General features: G+C 49.2%; 1 protein-coding gene across 2 annotated transcripts in view; it reads left to right on the top strand.

The window, feature by feature from the left end:
* The window catches only part of dnah2 (dynein, axonemal, heavy chain 2), a 117,739-nt gene that overhangs the window by 481 nt on the left and 96,308 nt on the right, over positions 1-20,950 (top strand). The window contains exons 2-12 of one of the 2 annotated variants that reach the window (XM_084691874.1): positions 535-709; positions 1,438-1,511; positions 2,299-2,469; positions 2,900-3,128; positions 5,315-5,425; positions 5,774-6,012; positions 7,099-7,290; positions 12,117-12,274; positions 18,660-18,747; positions 18,974-19,179; positions 20,424-20,553. In XM_084691874.1, the coding sequence (XP_084548000.1) occupies positions 562-709; positions 1,438-1,511; positions 2,299-2,469; positions 2,900-3,128; positions 5,315-5,425; positions 5,774-6,012; positions 7,099-7,290; positions 12,117-12,274; positions 18,660-18,747; positions 18,974-19,179; positions 20,424-20,553 (1,746 nt within the window). In that variant the 5' untranslated portion in view covers positions 535-561. Of the gene's footprint in view, positions 1-526; positions 710-1,437; positions 1,512-2,298; positions 2,470-2,899; positions 3,129-5,314; positions 5,426-5,773; positions 6,013-7,098; positions 7,291-12,116; positions 12,275-18,659; positions 18,748-18,973; positions 19,180-20,423; positions 20,554-20,950 lie in introns of both variants that reach the window. The other variant, XM_084691875.1, reaches the window with a different exon arrangement.

Below are 20,950 nucleotides of genomic sequence, written 5' to 3'. Positions count from 1 at the left end.
GATAAAATGCCCAGGTGCAATTATGTATTAAATACAGAGATGGCTCCTGATACACATAGGCCATACCGCCCAAACCTAATTAACTATATATTAGTTTAAACAAATTTGGTGGTAATGTAGTTATATAAACTGTTATATAAAAGCACACCTCAACCTCACAATTTACCCTCTTGTGTTACTTATGCTTCGGATATATTTGTTTCTTATATTTCCACCATCCATCAGTCACATACATACTCACCCACTGTAAATACTAATGAAGCTTGTGCGCCTCCGGGCAACAACCAAGCTGTTTAATTTGCAAGTAGGGGAATCGGCCTTCTTAAGTGTTTTTGATTATATAAAAGTCCATAATTGAGACATCATAGCATGCTGGATGTAATCAAGGCTGCTGTACATGCTCCCTTCAATCACATCAATCCACAACTCAAAGAAAGCAGGCTAAGATCTGTTCACTGAGCTTCTAATCTTAACTCTGAAGCCTTGTCAAAAACACTCAAGTTTACCACCGTTATATCTTCCCGAGCTGTCTAGAAGAGACAACCCGCGGGGGGCCTCGGCATGGCTGACCTAGAGACAGCGCGCAGTGGCCGATCGTCCTCGGGCAAGTCCAAGCGCTCCGGCTCGGGAAAGGGCCGCAAGGGCAAGCACCAGGGCTCCACCCCTGCCCCTGAGGCCGTGGCGGAGGACCAGGAGGCCCGGCCGGCAGGTACAGGAGCTACCACTGAAATAGATGTAGTCCTTTTTAAGGATAAATAGATCATCTTTTTCTTTTTTTTAAAGACTTTTGTGTGCCTTGTTTCATAATGTCATCTTATCTCTTAGGCTTACACACAGGCGAATGCGCACAAAAAACACAGAGTAGTCATTCTAAATTTGACAGTACTGAACTGTACTTACCTCAGAGTTACTTAGCTAGAGGTCTTTTCTATCTGCATGGGGTGGTGGCATACAAACCGTTGTCTTAACGTAATTGGTCGATTAGCTATTCATACCCCCTTTGATGTGGTTTCTGGTTTCCTCTCAGAAGGTTATTCAAATGACAAGGCATAATGTAATTTTCTCTAAGATCTGTTCAATTACGTAATTATGTGATTATAAGAGCAAATAATGTCCCAATATAGTCTTTTCTTTTTCTTTCAAGACATGTGTGAACCTTCCCATCATTAGTTTTTCTTCATTTAGAGAATACAGTGGTAGTCAGCATAATCCTATCATATGCACCAAACAGTCAAACTCATAACTACTGCGAAAACTAATGACTGTGTTCAAAATGACAGAAGGAGAGAATAGGCTGAGATTATTCAGACAATGCAGTGAATACGATGTAATTATGAAAATGTCTGTCTTTCACTGTGTTGCCGTGGTTTCCTAGACTTATTGAAAAGTTTTTTGTATGTGTGTGTACGTGTGTGTGTGTACGTGTGTTTGTGATAGATGAGACTCCGGAGGGAAGTATTCCAGTAACGCCAGTGGTTGTAGAAGACGTGGACACCTACACCATAGGCATGGTAAAAACATCAGCTCTTAAATGGACTTCTTGTCAACAGTAAAGAATAGATTTAACTTTAACTTGTCCATTTTCAGTTAATATTTAAGGGAATAAAAATGCTTTGTAACTCTATTCCTGATGAATATGACAAAAGTCCTTCACAAGTGTCTTGAACAACAGGGGAAAAATCTGTCGTATAATAATGAAATGGTTGGACAGAATATGGAAAACAGGTGGTGATTACGAATGACTGGTCAGTGAACCGGCACCATCGCCGTCCTTCTCATCAATTGATTTAATAGAATTAATTACACTCGTGGGCAGGGGAACGCAGCGCTGGCATTTACAGCTAGTGACCCATAAAGTACCTGTAATGTCTCGCACACACACGCACACACACAAACTCCCAACTGTAAAATAACAGCTGTTGTGCAAGGGTGGTGTTTGTCATCAAGCCCTCCCCACTCTGCTCTGCCTGTGACTGCTAACGTTATTCCACAGGATAGCACGGTCCGCATCCCCTATCATCTGCATACTAATATCATTTGGGTAATATCAGAGGTAACTGTCGCACTCTCTCCCTGCTGTGTTCAGATGTGGGTTGGCCGTGGGGTGGGGGTGTGTGTGTGTGTGGAGGTTGAGGTCGTCACAGAGACAAAATTAAAACAGCACAATGTGATGTATTATCTCTCTGGGGGGCGGATTGCTATGTCGTGGCAGTTGCATTAAATCACCATTCACTCGGATCCTCTCCTTCCTCTACTCCCTCCCTCCTTCCTTCCCCACAAACACACACATCTCTTCAGAGGGGGCTGTTTAAGACGCGGGTGTCTCTGACCGGGGTGTCCGAGGCCAGTTGGACCGAGGAGAACGACAAGGCGTTGGATAAGTTCATCGCCGACAGCTCCATCCGGATCATGGTCGTCTACTCCGACCCCTTCTGCGGACTACGGGTGGAGTACGCCATTCCGTCTCAGGTATTCTAGAGCCAAACTCTAGGGCGTGAAGTAGTGCCGGCTATCTCTGAAGGCACACAGCATACCACCATGTTGTATGAGGATGGATAAGCACTTTGTAGACTGTGCTCATGAAGTCCCCGAAGCAAGCAAGCTGCATCTAGAGGCCCAGAGGAATGATTAAAAATGTTGTTTTGTAGCGTTGCGCCGCTTTCCTTTCCTATCAAAGAACACAAAAGAGAATCAAAGAAAGCAGGATTCAATTATGTATTCCTCTCTATTGCTTGATTTCACAACCTGTCAAAAGGACACACTCCCGCTCTCTCTCTCTACTGCTCCTCTCCTCTCAATGCTTCTCTCAATCCTTCACCGTGTCTCTCTCTCTCATCCACACCCTGTGAATCCCTCTCTATCTCCCCCCTCTCTCCCCCCTCTCCTCTCCTCTGCACAGGTGGTGGAGCAGCTGGCCTTCTTCATCCGCTCGTCAGAGGTGCCCATCTTAGAGGAGGGCTTTGAGAGCGCCGTGCAGTTTGGCAGCGTCCGGGCCGACGCCACCGAGAGCCTGCTGCGGACGATGAACGGCGTCCACGCCCCCCAGGTGACCCTGAGCACCGCCTGGCCCGAGAGCATCAAGAACAACTACTCCGCCCACATGCACCGCTTCCTCACCAACCTCACAGGTGGGCCTCTCGCCGGAAGCCATCGCTCGGTACGGCCACAGCGCCACCTGGTGGTGGGACTCGACACTGCTCTTTCCTCTTATGCGCTGAGGGGAGAGAGCGCTTCCGGAGGAAGTTGGTTAATAGCCAAACAAAAGCTTGAGGTCTGAATAAGAACTTATTCTTCTACTTATTCAGGTCTTCTTCTTTTCGTTTCGCTGAAGTGTGATAGTTATATGGCAGTTTCCCATTGCTTTACACAGGCTTGAGGTAGAAGTGTTGTCATCAGTTCGCTGGTATTAAGGGGGCTAGCTATAAGACAGAGTGCTCTCTGGTTTGTTTTCCTGATTCTTACACGGCATCGCACACTGTGAACGTGGCACTCTCTGAAACTGTTCCCCACCTCTCTCTCCGTGGGAGGTCTAATTTTCTTCCCACAAGCATCTCCCTTTTTACCCATTACATCAACTTATCGAGAAAAGCTTTCAGCCTTCCGACAACACTTTTCCTCCGGAGGAGAAAGAAATAAACAATAATATCCACAACAATGGAGGTTGCGTTGCGTTTCGTTCGACGAAACAACGCCTTGACAGCGACCCCTTGATCTGTTTGGTGCTCGCGCGCAGTGCGGTGCTTTTTGGAAATTCGAAATCGTCTTTTCATGTTGCATCAGCATACGAGAACGTTTTTTTGTGTCCCCCCTCCTCTTTCTCTTCTTCCACTGCAACAGAAAGGTAGAGCGGGCTGGTAAGCTGCTTCACAGTGAACCTCAGGCATAATCACACAGGTGTAGTGGTGCAGTGTGATGGTTCAGTTATCATGCTAATTATCCCAATCACCGCACAAACACCACTTTTTACAGTCGGAGTAAACAGAAACTGCACACCACAATCACAAGCTGCTTTTACCTCGTAGCAACGTAATCAGCATGCCAGTCTAACAGCATTTTGCATATGTTCTCTCCTTACTTTTTTTCTTTTTTCTTTGCCTTTTTTTCCACCATTCCTGTTCAGTCAATTATATGGAGACAATATAAGAGACCCGATTTCAAGGATAGAAAAGGTCTAGAAAGAAGACAAACCAGGCCTGTGGGGTAAACAATGTGCTTCGAGTAACCAAAACTTAGTTCTAAACTCGCTGAGCCAATAAGGCTGATGTCATGAAAGGGGCCTCTGCCATAACCACAGTCAGTCAAGTGTGGGATTTACTACATAAATATGGAAGTGAGGTCCGGGGAACCCAGGTAATATGGCCCCCGGTGTCCAGATCCCTGCTTGGCCCAGCAGCAGCAGCAGCAGCAGCAATCATGGAGAGCTCTGCTTTTGGCTGAAGGGGAGTTTTACCTCATCCTGTGTGTCTTCATTCATCCACTTCAATCTCACAAAGGTCAACAAGTACCAGGATACACACACACACACGGAAATGCCCAAATAAAACACAGAAGAAAGAATTCATGAACCACACACACACCCAGTCAGACATACTCTAAATATTTTTACCAAGCATGCAGTCAGAACTCTTTATCGCCTACCTCGGTCTTAGTTGGCTCATTATTTATTTCTCATTAGCTGTTCTTTGGTTTCCTCTGTCTGCTACCGTAAAGGCCTTTGTAGGCAGGGCTGTAGCAGGGCTGCGTTCCTGCGAGGTATCTCTGGTCTGTTCAGTTTTCTGCTCTTCCTCTCTCTGTCTGATATTTATCTTCTCACAATCAACATTACCCTAGTCAGGGAGCCCATCTTCTTTGGTCTCAATGATATGCTGGCCTTGCTTCCTTTCAGCTTCTCGGTTTAACATTACACCACGTGTAACAAGTTGAATTCTTAAGACTGAGTCCTTTGGTAGGAAATACTACCTGGTTCCAACCTGTGCCAACTAATGGGCCAGCTCTTCAGAGGGGCAGGAGTCCTGAGGGGTTCACCTCAGGAGAACCTGGGTGCTTCTCATGACTCTGTGGACATGGGCCTACGGGATCGTACACAACCGTTTAGTCTTACCGGCCCGAGACGGCAAAAGTTCAGCTTCATTCGCTTTATTTCTGTTTCAGGATGCCAACGGCAATGTGCTCAATCTGCATTCTCATACGGCATATTGTGGAAGGAAATACTGTGCACTCCAGTGGAGACCATTATAGAATGATTGCTTGTTTAATGCAATTTTGTGCTATAATGTGTGTGTGTGTGTGTGTGTGTGTGCATGTGTGTGCACAGACACCAGATTCAAACTGATGGGGAACACAGTGCTGTACATCCCCATGGAGGCCATGCAGTACAGCCCTGAGGTGGCCAGCAAAGACAAGGAGCTGGTGCATAGACTGGAAAGTAAGAGGGACTGAGGGAGAAGTGTGTGTGTGTGTGTGTGTTAGTTTGTCTGTCTGCATGTAACATATGATTACAGAAGTCAACACAGAAAATAAATATCAAGTCAGCCATCCTTGCATTGTCCCTCCCTCCCTCCCTCCCTCCCTCCCTCCCTCCCTCCCTCCCTCCCTCCCTCCCTCCCTCCCTCCCTCCCTCCCTCCCTCCCTCCCTCCCTCCCTCCCTCCCTCCCTCCCTCCCTCCCTCCCTCCCTCCCTCCCTCCCTCCCTCCCTCCCTCCCTCCCTCCCTCCCTCCCTCCCTCCCTCCCTCCAAATCCCATTCTCTCCCTACCCCTCCCTCCCTCCCCCCAGTGGTGATGATCCACTGGACGCGTCAGATCAAGGAGGTGCTGAACGCCCAGGAGACGGTGGAGACGGGCGACAGCTCGGGCCCCCTGGAGGAGATCTCCTTCTGGAGGAGCCGCTGTGCCGACCTGTCCGGCATCAGCCAGCAGCTGCAGAAGCCGGGGGTCAGACACATCCAGGCCACCCTGCAGCTTTGCAAGTCCTCCTACGTCCCCCCCTTCTGCAAGCTGGCCCAGCAGATACAGGTAGAGGAGCACGTGTGGGAGATGGAGATGCAGGAGGACTGTGGCCCTGCTAGGGGCGGTCGACGGCTCAAGAGGAGTTGGCACATGTCTGATTCTAACTAAAACTGCATTGTCACTGTTCACAAAGGAGATAAGCTGTGGTGCCATCAGTTCACCTAGAAATACAGTTAGGCTGCCGCACTGTAGCCAGGTTCAGTCTAGTGTCGACCACAGACCCTAGTGGAGAATGACCACAGCCTGGTCCAGTCTAGTGTTGACCACAGACCCTAGTGGAGACTGACCACAGCCTGGTTCAGTCTAGTGTCGACCACAGACCCTAGTGGAGACTGACCACAGCCTGGTCCAGTCTAGTGTTGACCACAGACCCTAGTGGAGACCACTGCTAGGCCACACAGCAGTGGTAGGTGCTGTGCTGTAGACCCAGCAGAGCAGAGGAGGGCAGGGCCGGACAGTAGGATGATTAATGGACAGGCTGGGAGCTGCACGTCCTGCCAGGGAACTGAAGCTGTATTCACTAGCTGCTGGCTTCATCCCCGGCAAAGCGCTCAGTACGACCACGGCAGCCAGGAGGAGCCGGCGAGGCGAGACGATCCATTTGGAAATGGAACCCCAGCCACGTCCGAAAGCAGCAGCTCGGATGTGGAGTTTAGGCGGCCAGTGAAGGATGATTGCTGGCGGGGTGTCAAATCACACACTCTGTCTATCCTCCTTCTCTCCACACACACACAAACACCCTGAACCTACCTTGTCGCAGGCTGGGTTTGACTGCTGACACAGTAGTCTGCTTAAGCTGAATGAGGAAAGGGTTTGGACAAGGGGCCTATGCACAGTTAGAGTAGGGACGGTAGACACACAGCCAGGCTCTGGTTTGAAATGGTGGGAATGCACTGCAGGGAGAAGTTAGAAACGTGACCAGTGGCTCTTTCACGTAGGTTTAGTGCTCCACAGTACCGCACGTGTATGTACAGTGTGTGGAATATAGTGTCTCAGTTGACAGTTGGCCTGGTGACAGTTGGATGTGAGCTGTAGAAATCGACCCAGGCGATGATCAGCTGTGGTGGCGCGTGTGTCCGTCCCCCTTTCCAGGACGGCTCCCTCCAAGCCCAGTCCAACCTGTCCTTCCTGTCCCTGCTGAGAGAGCCGTGTGAGGAGCTGGCCCAGCTGAAGCCCAGGGAGGTGGCCCCCAAGCTGGCTCACGTCCTCAACCTCATACGCCTCATCTGGGTCAACTCGGTCCACTACAACACCCGCGAGAGGCTCACCTCTCTGTTACGCAAGGTAGGCTACCTCCCTCGCAGCAGGGGCTGCTTCCCAGAGGATCACTGTGTGGGCCTCGTGGCATGGAGGAAGCTTGCCACCTCCCCCTGACTTTCTCTATTTATTTTGTCTCTCTGTTGTTCCTCACACACCAACACCATTATATGACATGTTAGGATTTGTGTGTGTGCGTGTCAGACAATCACAGGGGCTATGTTTCCAGCCGCACAGACCTACCCCGAACTATAAGTTCACCTCTGCTCCATCTACTCCATGTATCCAGTCATGTCCTCTCTTGTAACAAAGGGTGCCCTACACACCCAGATCCCCCAATGGCTGACCCTGAGGTCCTGTCTCTCGTATGTCTCCATGGTCCTCTCCTGTAGGCCTGATGAGGCGTGGACCGTCTCCCCTGAGCTTGATCGGAGCCCCAGCAGTGCGTCTCTGTACGGGAAGGGCCCGTGCTCTTCTGTTATCTCTCGGTTTTCATTTCAATCTCTCTCGACTTCTCCATGAGCGCAGGAAAAAAAGCGTTTAACCCCTCCTAATTACGCCTTGACCCTCCCTGCACGGTGGAACTGTTTGCTGCCCCAACGCATTTCTCTTAAGCTTCATTTCTTCCTCTTTCCTTTTTCTTCGTCCCTCTCTCTCATCCCTCACTCTCTCTCCGCTCCTTTTCAGCCTCTCTCCTCCTTTGATAATACATCAAGGCGTCCAGGCTCGCACAAAACATTTGGTCTAATTGTTTCCTGAGGGTCCGTGTGGGTGCAAACGCTCAAAGGGGCAGCAGGGACCGAGGCTTTCAAAGAGTCTCTCTCTCTCTGTTCCTCTCTCCCTCCTTCTCTCTCTTTCTCTCTCTCCCTCTCTCTCCCTCTCTCTCTCTGTTCCTCTCTCTCCTCCCTCTCTCTCTCTCTCTCTCTCTGTTCCTCTCTCTCCTCCCTCTCTCTCTCTCTCTCTGTTCCTCTCTCTCCTCCCTCTCTCTCTCTCTCTCTCTCTCTCTCTCTGTCTCTCTCTCTCTCTCTCTCTCTCTCCGTCCTCCATGATGTGTCAGGACGTGGACCTTTAACCTCTCACTGACAGTCCGGACTCTTCTCAGCATGGTTGAGGCCAACCGACCCTTCCCCTCCTCTTCCCCATCTCAGCCTGTAGAGAGACAGAGCCTGGCCGGTCCTCCCCAGCAGTACCCCCCCCTCCGTGACCCCCCCCTCCCTGAGCCCTGCATTCTCACGCCTCACCCTCTGTCAACACTGGCGTTGAGTTACAGAGGAGCAGAGTAGTGGAGAGACGTGAGCCTGGCCCTGCGCTGAGCTCGGTAATGGAGGAGTGATTTGACGGTAGTGCTCCCTGTTTATCGCAAAAGCATCACTGTGTTTTACGGGGCGCTATTGCAGTGCTGCTAGATAACAGCGATCATCTCATGTAGAGATACCAGGGTTGAACCTGTCTTGCCTTGCTGTCTGGAAGGGGGGAATGAACTCTGCAGGTTCTGCAGATACTGCTTCACACTCCAAATACTGCTACTGCTTCACACTGGTGGGTAAACGACCTCATCTACCAAACCAGGGTAACAATTTACAGCACCACACAGTCGAGAACGTTTTTTTTTTTTTTAATATATTTTTATGGAAACAAACCCCCCCAGTCTGGTACAAAACTAATGTAGGCTGGTGAAATTGGGCATGGAGCCGCCAGCGTGCAGTACGTCAGGCAGACGGGCCGGTCCTCGCGGCGTCCCAGCCCCCTTATTCCTGCTGCTATTTATTATTCCTCCAGACGTGCAGTTTTACTACCAGAGAGGCTGCAGCAAGCTACTGGTCTGGGCTGGATAAAGGCACTTTGTGCGGAGCACGGCCAGGGCTGAGCAGGCCTCATCAGTGACCAGTGACCTGGATCAGGGCGGCAGGTTGGCAGACTCAGTCCGCCTTCTCTCTCCTCGGCCGGGGCCTGGTGTTGTCCTTGGCTGCAGGAGCAACATGGAAACCTTTACGATGTTTTATGTAACTCAAATGGCCTCAGTTATCCCTGTAGTGCCACTCTCTCTCTCTCTCTCTCTCTCTCTCTCTCTCTCTCTCTCTCTCTCTCTCTCTCTCTCTCCACAGAGAGTACATTTTCACTCTGCTCATGGTTGAAAGGGTTTTCCTCTCCCTCCAGTGGTATGAAATAACATGGGGGGGGGGGGTGGAGCTTCTTGTTTATCTCAGTGTGGAAGGATTCGATCAGACTGTTTCTTTCTTTCTTTCCTTCTTTCTTTCTCGTTTCTCTCTCTTCAGAGAGCTGGAGCTGAACCAGTGGGTCCCTCTGATGTGGTTTCCGTTTGTGTGATTTTCTTTTGGCTAATAATTTCTAATCAGAGTCCATTTGAGTCACAGTAGCTCGTTGTGAGTATTTGTGTATCTAAGGGTATGATTGGTGTGCGAGTGTGTTTCTATATTGTGTATGTGTGTATACATGCGTATGTGTGTCTGTGTGCGACCATCTATAGGCGCGCCTGTGTATGTGTACCCGTGTATGTGTTTGTGTGTGTATGTGTGTGTGTGTGTGTGTATATGTGTGTGTATATGTGTGTGTGTGTCCGCTCCATCAGCCTCCCTCGCCTCCCCGCGGGGCCCCCTTTCACAATTTCTTCATTTGTCCCAGCTTTGTATTTTCCTCCTTTGTGGCACTGGAGAACACAATGTCTAGTTTAATATCATTTTCCAATCACTGAGAACCGGGGGGCATGGACGTTTGACTCTGCCGCTGCTGTTCCACTTAAAACCAAGAGAGCAAACAGCATCCCATAATAACCCTCCCTCGCCCTATAATAAGACACAAACAGGGACCATGTGGGCGAGCTGTTGCTAGTGTTCTTTAGGGCTGATGTCGCTGACGCAGCGTTGTCACCGGCTACACGGTGAGCTACACCGATACAAGCTGTCCGACACCCTCCGTCTCCCTCCCTCCTTCTTTCAGTCTCCCTCCCTCACTTTTCTCTCTCTCTCTCTCTCTCTCTCTTTCTCTTTCTCTCTCTCTCTCTCTCTCTCTCTCTCTCTCTCTCTCTCTCTCTCTCTCTCTCTCTCTCTCTCTCTCTCTCTCTCTCTCTCTCTCTCTCTCTCTCTCTCTCTCTCTCTCTCTCTCTCTCTCTCTCTCTCTCTCTCTCTCTCTCTCTCTCTCTCTCTCTCTCTCTCTCTCTCTCTCTCTCTCTCTCTCTCTCTCTCTCTCTCTCTCTCTCTCTCTCTCTCTCTCTCTCTCTCTCTCTCTCTCTCTCTCTCTCTCTCTCTCTCTCTCTCTCTCTCTCTCTCTCTCTTTCTCTCTCTCTCTCTCTCTCTCTCTCTCTCTCTCTCTCTCTCTCTCTCTCTCTCTCTCTCTCTCTCTCTCTCTCTCTCTCTCTCTCTCTCTCTCTCTCTCTCTCTCTCTCTCTCTCTCTCTCTCTCTCTCTCTCTCTCTCTCTCTCTCTCTCTCTCTGTCTTCCTCCCTCCTGCTCTCACGCCATCTGGCGTGTTTCACCAAGCTGTAGACTGGAAGAGACAGAGGAAGGGAGAGAGGGAGGAGGGGGGCAGAAAGAAAGAAAGAAAGAGAGTCCACTAGATTTTTCTGTTAAGTCAAGATGTGCCTCTCCAGCTCTGAGGAGTTTGAAGAGCTGCAGTTCCTCAGGAAACTGACTGATTATACAAAAGCTAAAACATCTCCCTGGAGTTTAGAGTCAGGGACAGAGGTTGTCTTCATCTCTCCTCCCAGGCCCCTTCTTCCTCCCCCATCTCACGTCTTTTTTGTTTCTTCAAGAGAGAGGGGGGAAACAAGTCATTATTAACTCATAAGCTAGTTAATGCTTTAGCACTCTCAACCTTCAGCTCAAATGAGAATTTCTGTCATTTACATATCAATTTAATTTCCTGTGTTTTCCTCGTCCCCCTCCTTCATTAAAAGCTGCATTTGCTTGGCGCCGTAATCAGCCTGTACAACACAGTTTCTCGGGCACGCACACACTGGTATACACTTACTCAAACACACACTCGTGTGCACATAGTCACACATACACACACACACACACACACACACAAGGCTTGTCTTGCTCACACACACACATTTACAATCCTTCAGTCTTAAATCTTTTACACATACACACACACACACACACACACACACACACCCTCCCAGTTGGAGCCCAGGCAGGCAGGCAGGCCGTCTCAGCCCGCTGTTCCTCTGTCAGGATTAAACCACTGATCAGAGAAATGAAAGGGAGGCTGTCATTCCACATACCCCACTATACACATCATCCTCAATAATTACACTTTCCTTCGCCTCTTCCTCTTCTCCATTTCCTCTTACCTGTGTGTGTGTGTGGTGTGTGAGAGAGCGAGTGTGTATGTGTGTGTGACAGCCAGCATGCTTGACTGACACCCACTACATCAAATAGGGGCTTTATGGAATGTGAGCCTGGTTGAATTAGACACTCTGCTCCTAAACCAGGTATTTTTTCTTCTCTCTGTGCCGTGGTGTTATGTTATACCTGCATGAGGAGCCTACACACACACACACACACACACACACATAGATCAGTATAAAGCCAACATCTGGAGGTGGGATTGGACCCTCAGGCTTCAGGGGTTCAAGTCTGGACACTAACTACTTCAACCTGGCTTTGTAACATAATGAATATTAAAGAATGGAGAAAATGTCAGAACTCAAAGCCTCCAAGTGAAAGGGTAACATCTGTCGATTTTCAATCGATGCCACAACTGACCTTTTCTCTACGGAAACCAAAAGGTGTGTGTGTGCGCGTGCTTGCGTTCGTGGGACTCGTTCATCTAAGAGTGTTGTGTGTCTGGCGCAGTGTTTTGACTGTGTGTGTGTGTGTGTGTTTTCAGATGAGTAATGAGATCATCTGGCTGTGTTGCCGAGCCATCTCTCTGGACAGGATCTTCCAGGGCTACGTGGTCTCCAGCAAGCAGAACCTGGAAGACTGCATCCAGTGCTGCCTGGCTTGGACCACGCTGTACATGCACACCTCACAGCTGCACCACAGGTAGGGGGCCTGAGGACACACACACACACACTTTCATGCTCACACATACACACACACATGCACTCATGTTCACTCACACACACACACACACACACTTTCATGCTCACATACACACACATGCACTCATGCTCAGTCACGCACACACGCACACTTAGTCTTCCACTGTTTATTTGAGAGCCCTGTTGTGTACCTACTTTAGCATTATCCATCCTCCATCCCTCTACAAATGGAAGTGCCTGACTTGTCGAAGCTTGGCAATGACAGTGTCTCCTCTAAAAGATGGCAACACGCTGCAGTTCAGCATAACGACAGAGGATGAGTGCTTGACTGACTTCAAAGCCATAGCAACACCAAGTATAGAATGACAGCACCTGACTGCAAACACCTTAGTTCCCCCACCTCCCCCTCCCCATCCTCTACAACCAGAAGGGAGCTTTTGCGTGAAGTTACATCACCCTACTGGTGAAGCTTTGTCACGTAGAGTTCAGTCCAGAGACTCACGTATTGATTTAACCATGTATAGCTATGGAAACAGGGGTTGTCTTTGGGCGGCGGCATGGTTCTAAGGGGGAACGTTCCCTGTCTGGGGGCAGCTGGCATAGGACAGTGAGGGTAGGACAAGTACTGACAGTAACAAGGCAGGGGGGGTGGCCCGGGGGAGGGGGTGTGGAGGTAATTAAGCGAGCACACTTCCCTGTTTGATATCGACTGTCGTCAGTGCTGCCTGAGTCGCGGTAAAGCTTCACACTCCTATGGAGGAGTGAGCGATGTGGTGCTGCTGAGGACTGGGGTGCCGCTGCATCCAGAGGGTTGGAGCTGAGACCAGGACAGCTCTCAGCAGAGGAAACACTTTTCATCCCTTTTTGCATCCTCCTTCTTTATTCATACAATTTAAAGGCACCTTGAACTTAGGAATGCCTGGGGGAAAGATAGGCACCTTTTGAAAAATGAATAACATTCTCGCCTATCTCCGGTGTGTCTGGTCTGGGGGCGGCCTAACAGAAGGTTGAGATGGAGGGAGGGATGGAGGGAGGGTGCTAAGTAAAGAAAGAGGCTGATCTGTTTTCTCTCTGTCAGATATCACACCAGCAAGCTTCACTGAGATTCTGTCACACGGCCGATATCACAGTCCACAGGGTTCAGCCCTGGGCCAGAGGAGAGGAGGAGGAGGGGGAGCGCAGGGTGTGCAAGAAGGAAAGAGGGAGGACATGAGGGGAGAGGAGAAAGAAGGAGGTGTAGGAGACAGGAGGAGAGGGCTTGTAGAGGTGGCTGAAGGCCTGTTTTAGCGCTGAGGAAGAGGGAAGGGACAGGGAGCTGAAGGGGGGGGGGGGGTGTTTTGCTATTCTTGTGGAGACTTCTAGTAAAGCAAGTACAATTTGAACTAAGGACATCTTGGTTTTTTCTAGTGGGGTTACAATCAGTGTTGGGGTTAGAATGACATTAAGGGTTGGAGTTAGGGGTTGTTTTATGGCTTGGAGCTAGGATTAGGGTTATAGTTTGGGGCCAAGGTTCTCAGTGAAGATCGCTGGTATGATATCTTACAACAACAACATTCTAAAGGTTCGCAAACATTTATGGAAAAAAAGTTTCAAAAGGTTTGAAAAATATAAGCTAAGATAAGCTCAACGTATCTAAAGGTTTAAAAAAATGTCTACAAAAAGTTTTGAAAGGTTGAACATATATTTGCGATTTCTTTTGAAAAATAGGTTTGCACCATTGATAAACTCTACTGTACTCTGTACTGGGCTCGCAACTAACTCTTTTCCTCAAAATGCAAAATTAACCGTCCCAAACTGAACTTTCTCCTAATTTAGGGGAATTATGCGTCCCCTCAAGAATAGCAACACAGATTTGTGTATGTGTTTGAGCAGTGTACATTGTGTGTGCCCTGGGACAGGCAGGCACACCGGGACATGCTAAAATGTCTCACCCTGGCCAGCTCTGAGTCTGCAGGCTGTCTGAGGGGAGGGGGAGGGGGCGGGGGGAGCTATAGGATCCAGTCCACTGAGAACAAAGACTGGCCCTGGACGTCAACTTCCACCTTGAATTCATAAAGCAGTAAACCAGGTGTTGAGCCCTCTCTCTCTCTCTCCCTCTCTGTCTCTCTCTCCCTCTCTCTGTCTCTCTCTCTCTCTCTTCCCCTCTCACTTTGCAGGCACTTTATCTATCTCCCTCTCTTTTTCTCTCTCTCTCCATTTCCTCTCTCTCCTTGATCTCGTTCTCTTTACAGTCTAACACTGAGTAGAGTGTGAAACACATTAAGACAGAGGATTGATCAAAGTTTCAAGGATTTCTCAGTATGAGGATCGCCATGAACCAGAGTTCTCTGTTCTCCTCCATTACTACACTGTGGCAGACCATGAGGACTGTGTGTGTGTGTGTTGGTCTGTAAAAAGAGACTAGTTTATTTGGTTTGTACTACCCTCAGGAGGGTCAGTCGATATGGTGTGTGTGTGTGTTGTGCGTGTCTTCACTAGGATACAGAATCTATCTTCATGAGTGTATGTTTAGTATGACCATGGAGCTATGACACATGATTAATGTGGGGTTAGCTTCAGTCTGCCCTCTCTCTTCTCTGTCCTCCTGGTGGCCTCTCAATCTCTCTCTCTCAATCTGTCTCTCTCTCCCTCTTTCTCCCTTTCTTTTTTCTGCCATCTATATCTCTTATCTCTCTCCCACCCTTTCTGTCGGTTTCTCTTTCTTTCTCTCCCTTTCTCACACGCATTCTTTCTTTGATTCTTGTTTTCTTGGCCTTTCCGCTTTCCTCATTTTCAACCTTTTCATCGCCGTCTTTTTTCTTCCTGCGTCACTCTGTTTTCAACTGCCTTCATCATCTGTTTCCTGTGTTCTCTCTCCTTTCTCACACAGTTCTCGTCTCACACACACATACTTATGGGTATACACACACGCACATACTTAAGGGTATACACATACTTAAGGGTATACACACACATTCTGTTAATTTAATCATTGATTCCATTTTTGTTGGATCTCCCAGACAATAACACAACAAAACAGCTATGCTGGCAGATTTCTCTCTCTCTCTCTCTCTCTCTCTCTCTCTCTCTCTCTCTCTCTCTCTCTCTCTGTCTCTCTCTCTCTCTCTCTCTCTCTCTCTCTCTCTCTCTCTGTCTCTCTGTCTCTCTCTCTCTCTCTCTCTCTGTCTCTCTCTCTGGCTTTTTCTCTCTCTCTCTCTCTCTGGCTCTTTCTCTCTCTCTCTCTGTCTCTCTCTCTGTCTCTGTCTCTCAATCTCTTTCTCTCTCTCTCTCTCTCTCTCTCTCTCTCTCTCTCTCTCTCTCTCTCTCTCTCTCTCTCTCACACACACACACACACACACACACACACACACACACACACACACACACACACACACACACACACACACAGACAGACACACACTCTCTTTCGCTCTTTAATTCTCTTTCTCTCTTTATCTAATGTAACCCTTTTGTGTTGTCCCTCACATTGACAGAGATAAATGAATGTAATACGCCTCCTATTCCTCACACACAGATGACCTCCTGACAGCTTTGTTTCTATTTCAGATTTTTCTCGCTCTGGTTTCTCCGCCTCCTCTCCCTCGGTGTCTCGCTGAGGTGACGGTGGTTTTCAGGACAGTGTTATTATTTTCCTGAGTTCCTTAGACCTTAGTTGTGTGCCTGGCCTGTTTTTCCACATACCCAGAGTTTTGTTCCATAATGCGTCGGGGGATCTCTCCTTGTGTGTTTGTGCGTGTAAGTTCCATCCCTTTGAACCTAATGGATGTACTGATATACAGATGCTGATCCGGGGTTAGGTTCAGAACACCCAGGCCTGTTTCAGAGAGACGGAGCTCTCTTATCAGAGTCATAATGAGGTGTGTGGGAGACAGGTCAGTAACCCCCCCCCCCACCACCACCACTACATCCTCCTCCAGCTTTCACGTCTAACTCAAACTGAGCCCCAAGATACCCTGCCCTGTTGCGCCCCCCCCCATCTTATTCTCCTCTTCTCCTCTTCACTAGTTTGGGAGAAATCACTGGTCTGATTTGACTGGATTGAGTAAAGTTCTATAGGGTGGTCTTCGACCCATCCTGCAAGAGTTGGATCAAGGCAGCTGTATGATGGTTCCTTATAAAGGGTTTCCAGACACCCACAGTACCACAGTGACAGAGGCTCAGATGGGTCCTAACCATGGACAGCTTGAAGCCACGGATACACAACGGAAGATTTACCAGCTGCAGCTTTCTAATATCGACTCAATAACTAGTACTAACCGCATTAAGAAAACGCTTCAGCATGAGGAAGTGTTGAAGCCTTTGGGAACCATGTGACCACCTGAAGGTTTTTCTTCCCCCTCCTGTTAAAGCAGCTGCTCGACAGAAGGTTCTAGAACAAGTCTGACCTAGAAAAGAAAGTTTGGGACAGGTTAGGGGCATTAACCCCCCTGCTGCCCCCCTTCCAGCCAGGGCCCCAAGGGACAGACCAACCTCTCTTCTGACTCTGACTTATTGAATCACCCCCACCACCACCACCATCATCAGAAGAGGCCCCACTGGCGCCTGGCAGGGTGACAGTCATGCTGTTGTCCCTAATTAGACCCCCCCCCCCCCACCCCATACCTCCTCCTCCTACTGTACACCCTGACCTCGGTCTATCATGCCATCACTGGGCGTCACAACATTCTATATTAACTGTTGATTCCCTCTGGGTTGATTAGGTTACTCTGGTTCAGGAATTGGGAATGCTCTCAAACACACACACACACACACATACTGGCTTACCAATAACCAGCAATCCAGAAAAATACAGGATGTTGCACTGCAAAAATGCCCTATCAAGTTTAAGTGCAGAGATATTAGTTATGGACTTGCTTATGCTTAAAAAAAAGTACATTTGGCTGCCAGTGCAGTCATATTTTTATGATATGTATAAAAAGCTAAATAGTTAAAGTCACTAGAAATGCCATTTATGCTTAAGTCCAACTAAATTAAAAAATCTAAAAACAAGATGATCTCACTCAGATGTGCAATGTGTACGTGACATGCATTAGAAGCAGACAAGCAATTATGTCTGTGTAACAACATTAACATTTTAACCATGCACTGGTTCCTCCTCTAAATCAGAACCATTCTGCAATCAGCCAGTGAGTGATAAGCATTGATTTAACTCCACAATGACTCCAAAAATATCATATTCAAATTCGTAAGACAGACAACCATGCATGAGTCCAATTATACCAGACAGCATAGAGAGCTCTACTTCTCGTAATGAGAATGGGATGTTGAGCAGTGAAATATGCAGCCTGAGTTTCCTAAAGGCCAAGTTTGACGTGTGTTGGTGTGTGTGTATGTGTGTGTGTGTGTGTGCGGGGGGCTCTGAAGTGCTGTTAATTTCCTGCAGAACTGGGGAATGGCCGCTAAAGGTATCATTGAAGTGATGAATGCTGTGCTACAAACCGACATCAGAGTCTAATCTGAGTCATTGGAGAAATGAAACTGCGTCAGCTTCAAAAGACTTTCTTTCATCTGCAGTTAGAGAGAGAGGGAGAGAGAGAGAGAGAGAGAGAAAGGGGCGCCCAGATGTTACCCCCACCCCTCCCTCCCTTCCCCCCTCACCCTCACCCTCCCTTTCTGTCTGTTTTGTATTCATTTTCCTGATGCACACCTCAACCCCCCTGTGCACCCCGAAAGCTGTCCAGCCCTCACAACAGTCTGGCCTGTGTGTGTGTGTGTGTGTACGCACACGTGTGCTTGCTTACACGTATGTGCACGAACATGGACATGCTTCCCTTTGAGTTTTCTCTGTGTGTGTGTGTGTGTATGTGCATGTGTGTAAGTTCCAACATAACAAAAAAAACACCTTTTCAGGGTATGCATGTACAGTGTGTGTGTGTCAGTGTGCTCCAACATACAGCCCAGACAGTCTATCCGGTAGCTCAGAGCGTTTTGACAGTGGGCTCCGTGTCAGCCCACCCAGGGCCTGGTCTCCGTCCTCACTGGGAAACAGGAACCCTCTCCACGTTGGGGGATCTCAAGGATTACCTTTCCATCAGGGAGAAGAACGAGGTGTGAAAAGCAATCTGAGAAACGCCAAGCAGAGATATGGAACTGGGGAGGATGCAATTATGCCAATGACAGATCCTTTTTGACCTTATCCCTCAATTGTAATGTGTGTGTATGTGTGTGTGTGTGTAGGGTGGAGGGGGGTGCTAGTGCTTTGTTTTTGTATCTTTCATTTTTATGTGTCAGATGAGACCTAAAACTGCAAGGATGGTGAACTATGTGAAAGACCATTAGATTTTTCTTACCTTTCTGTGACTTTTTTCCCTCTTGTTACTCATTTATCTCTCTCCCTCTCTCTCTATCTCTCTCTCTCTCTGCCTCTCCCTCTCTTTCTGGGTCAGGTATTCCACAAAAGGCTGGGTCCTGGACCAGACCAGCATCTTTGCACTCGTTGATGCTTTTGTACAGAGGTGCAAAGACTTGCTGGAGGTGAGCACACACACACACACACACACACACACACTGCATGTATCTTGGGTGTGTCAGCTGACCACACACGTTAACGCAGCCAGCCGCTCCAATCTCCCTCTCACCATCCTCCTCTCTTTATGTGTCCTGATCCCTGTCACTCTCTCTCCCTCCATCCCCTTTCCACCCCAACCCACTGCATCCCTCCATCCCCACCTATATCTCCTGTGCCCCCGCCCCCCCCCAGGTGTGCGACTGCCAGCAGCAGTTTGCCCGGCGAGAGGAGGGCACTCAGAGGCCCCTGCCCTGCTTCGCCGGGCGCCAGGGCTCCGAGGTCACCCGCAGCCTGCTGGAGATGGAGGCCACCTTCGAGCGCAGCCTGCAGGGCCTGCGCTCCGTCTCCAAGGGCATCCTGGACGTCAAGAACACCTCCTGGCACGACGACTACAACAGGTAGCGTCCACACAGCGCTAATTGCGACATCCAGGGGGGCGGCGGGGCACCTCCACCCAGGCTAACAGCTCACTGGTGACCCACTCTGGTGACCCACTGCCTGGGCCTGCCGTGGGACGAGGCGTGCCGTTAGAGAGGCAGTTAGAGCTGCTACGGTATGTGAGTCCCCCACACACAGGCTCTGTACCCCGGGTCTAAATCTAGGAGCGCGCTCCAGTCCTGTCATGCTGTGTCCACAGTCCCTCCACACAGATGGATCTGTTCCCACTAAAGGAGCAGCACTGATGCCTGGACACACCCCGTAATCTATTTATCTTGTCGTGTAGAATGTTGGTGAACTCCTCTCTGTCCGGCCTCAATGTGTGCGTTGTGTCGGGCCCCTAATCCGCAGCACAGGGTGTGGGGTGTGTCTAATGTGGGATGCTGGAGAGTGTGGAGTGGGATCAATGTGTGTCTAGACGCTCTCTGGGCACTATATTTGTATGTGTCCACCCTGCTGTCACACGCCATTAAGGACATGGTTAGTATGTGTTCGTCACATGACCGGGAGGGGGGGGGCGGGGGGTGTATGTCTGTGTGTATGTGTGTGTGTGTGCGTGTGCATGAGTGTGTCTCTAGTCCCAGAGGGCAGGTGTGTGCCGCACACCCCCTGATTGTCATTCAGAGGGGTCGTCACTGTATAGCATTCTGACTCCTCATCTGAATAACAGGATCAGAGACAGATAACGTGTGTGTGTGTGTGTGAGTACTTCATGATTGTGTATAGTGTATACTGAATGTGTGTTTGCTTGTCTATTAGTGTTTGTGTATGAGTGTGTATTTCCGCTGGTGTTTGTGTGGTAGGCAACCTGGCTCTCCCCTCCTCCTCTCCTCCCCCGACATGGAGGGGTCTTGGGAACAGGGGTGCAGCGGTGGGGTGTGTGTGTGATGTGAGTGATGGATTAGGGTCACGGGAGGTCGCGGGGTTGGGATGTTGTTGCCAAGGCAAACAGCTGCGCTGGTGTGAGGGGCAGGTGTTTCATAGCGACTCAGCACATTGAAGTCAGTCAAATCAATATCCGCCTATATATTTACTGTGTGTGTGTGTGTGTGTGTGTGTGAGAAAGAGAAAGTGTGTGTGTGTGAGAGTGTGTGTGTTTGTGTGCACGCTTCACTCTTAGATGTTTTTAATCTGTGTAATCACTTCCTCCAAACCCGAACCATACCCTAATTATCATTGTGTGTGTGTGTGTGTGTGTGCCCAGGTTCCGTGCAGGGGTGAAGGATCTGGAGGTGATGATGCAGAACCTGATCAGCTCAGCCTTTGATACAGTGAACACAGTGGAGGAAGGAGTTCAGCTGCTTGAAGTCTTCCAACACCTGTCTGCCCGAGAGGTCACACACACACACACACAAACACACATACACACACACACACACACAGTAAATAGTGTGTTTTAACACATAAACACCTGCACACACATCACACAGACACTCACACCTGCACTCTCATTGACTTTCACCCTCCTTTTACGTCTCCCCTTGTTCCTGTGGCTGTGTTCTTCCTCTGGGCAGCTTCTGTCTGTGGGTTCTGGACACGGCTGGCCGACGCACAGGCCTTTTTCTTTTCCTAAATGGGCCGTACCGTATCTTCCAGTCTATCACTTTAATACCCCGCCATAGCACTTCACTACAATAGCATTCTGGGTCGATTATCCATACTCTGCTGCCTTCTGAGCTGAGAGAGAGAAAGGGGGGGGGCTGAAAAACTGAAAGAGAGAGAGAGAGAGAA

This window comes from Hypomesus nipponensis, chromosome 25 (assembly GCF_054491055.1).
Source record: "Hypomesus nipponensis isolate SF chromosome 25, ASM5449105v1, whole genome shotgun sequence".
Classification (NCBI taxonomy): domain Eukaryota; kingdom Metazoa; phylum Chordata; class Actinopteri; order Osmeriformes; family Osmeridae; genus Hypomesus; species Hypomesus nipponensis.
This window is presented reverse-complemented; position numbering and strand designations above follow the sequence as displayed.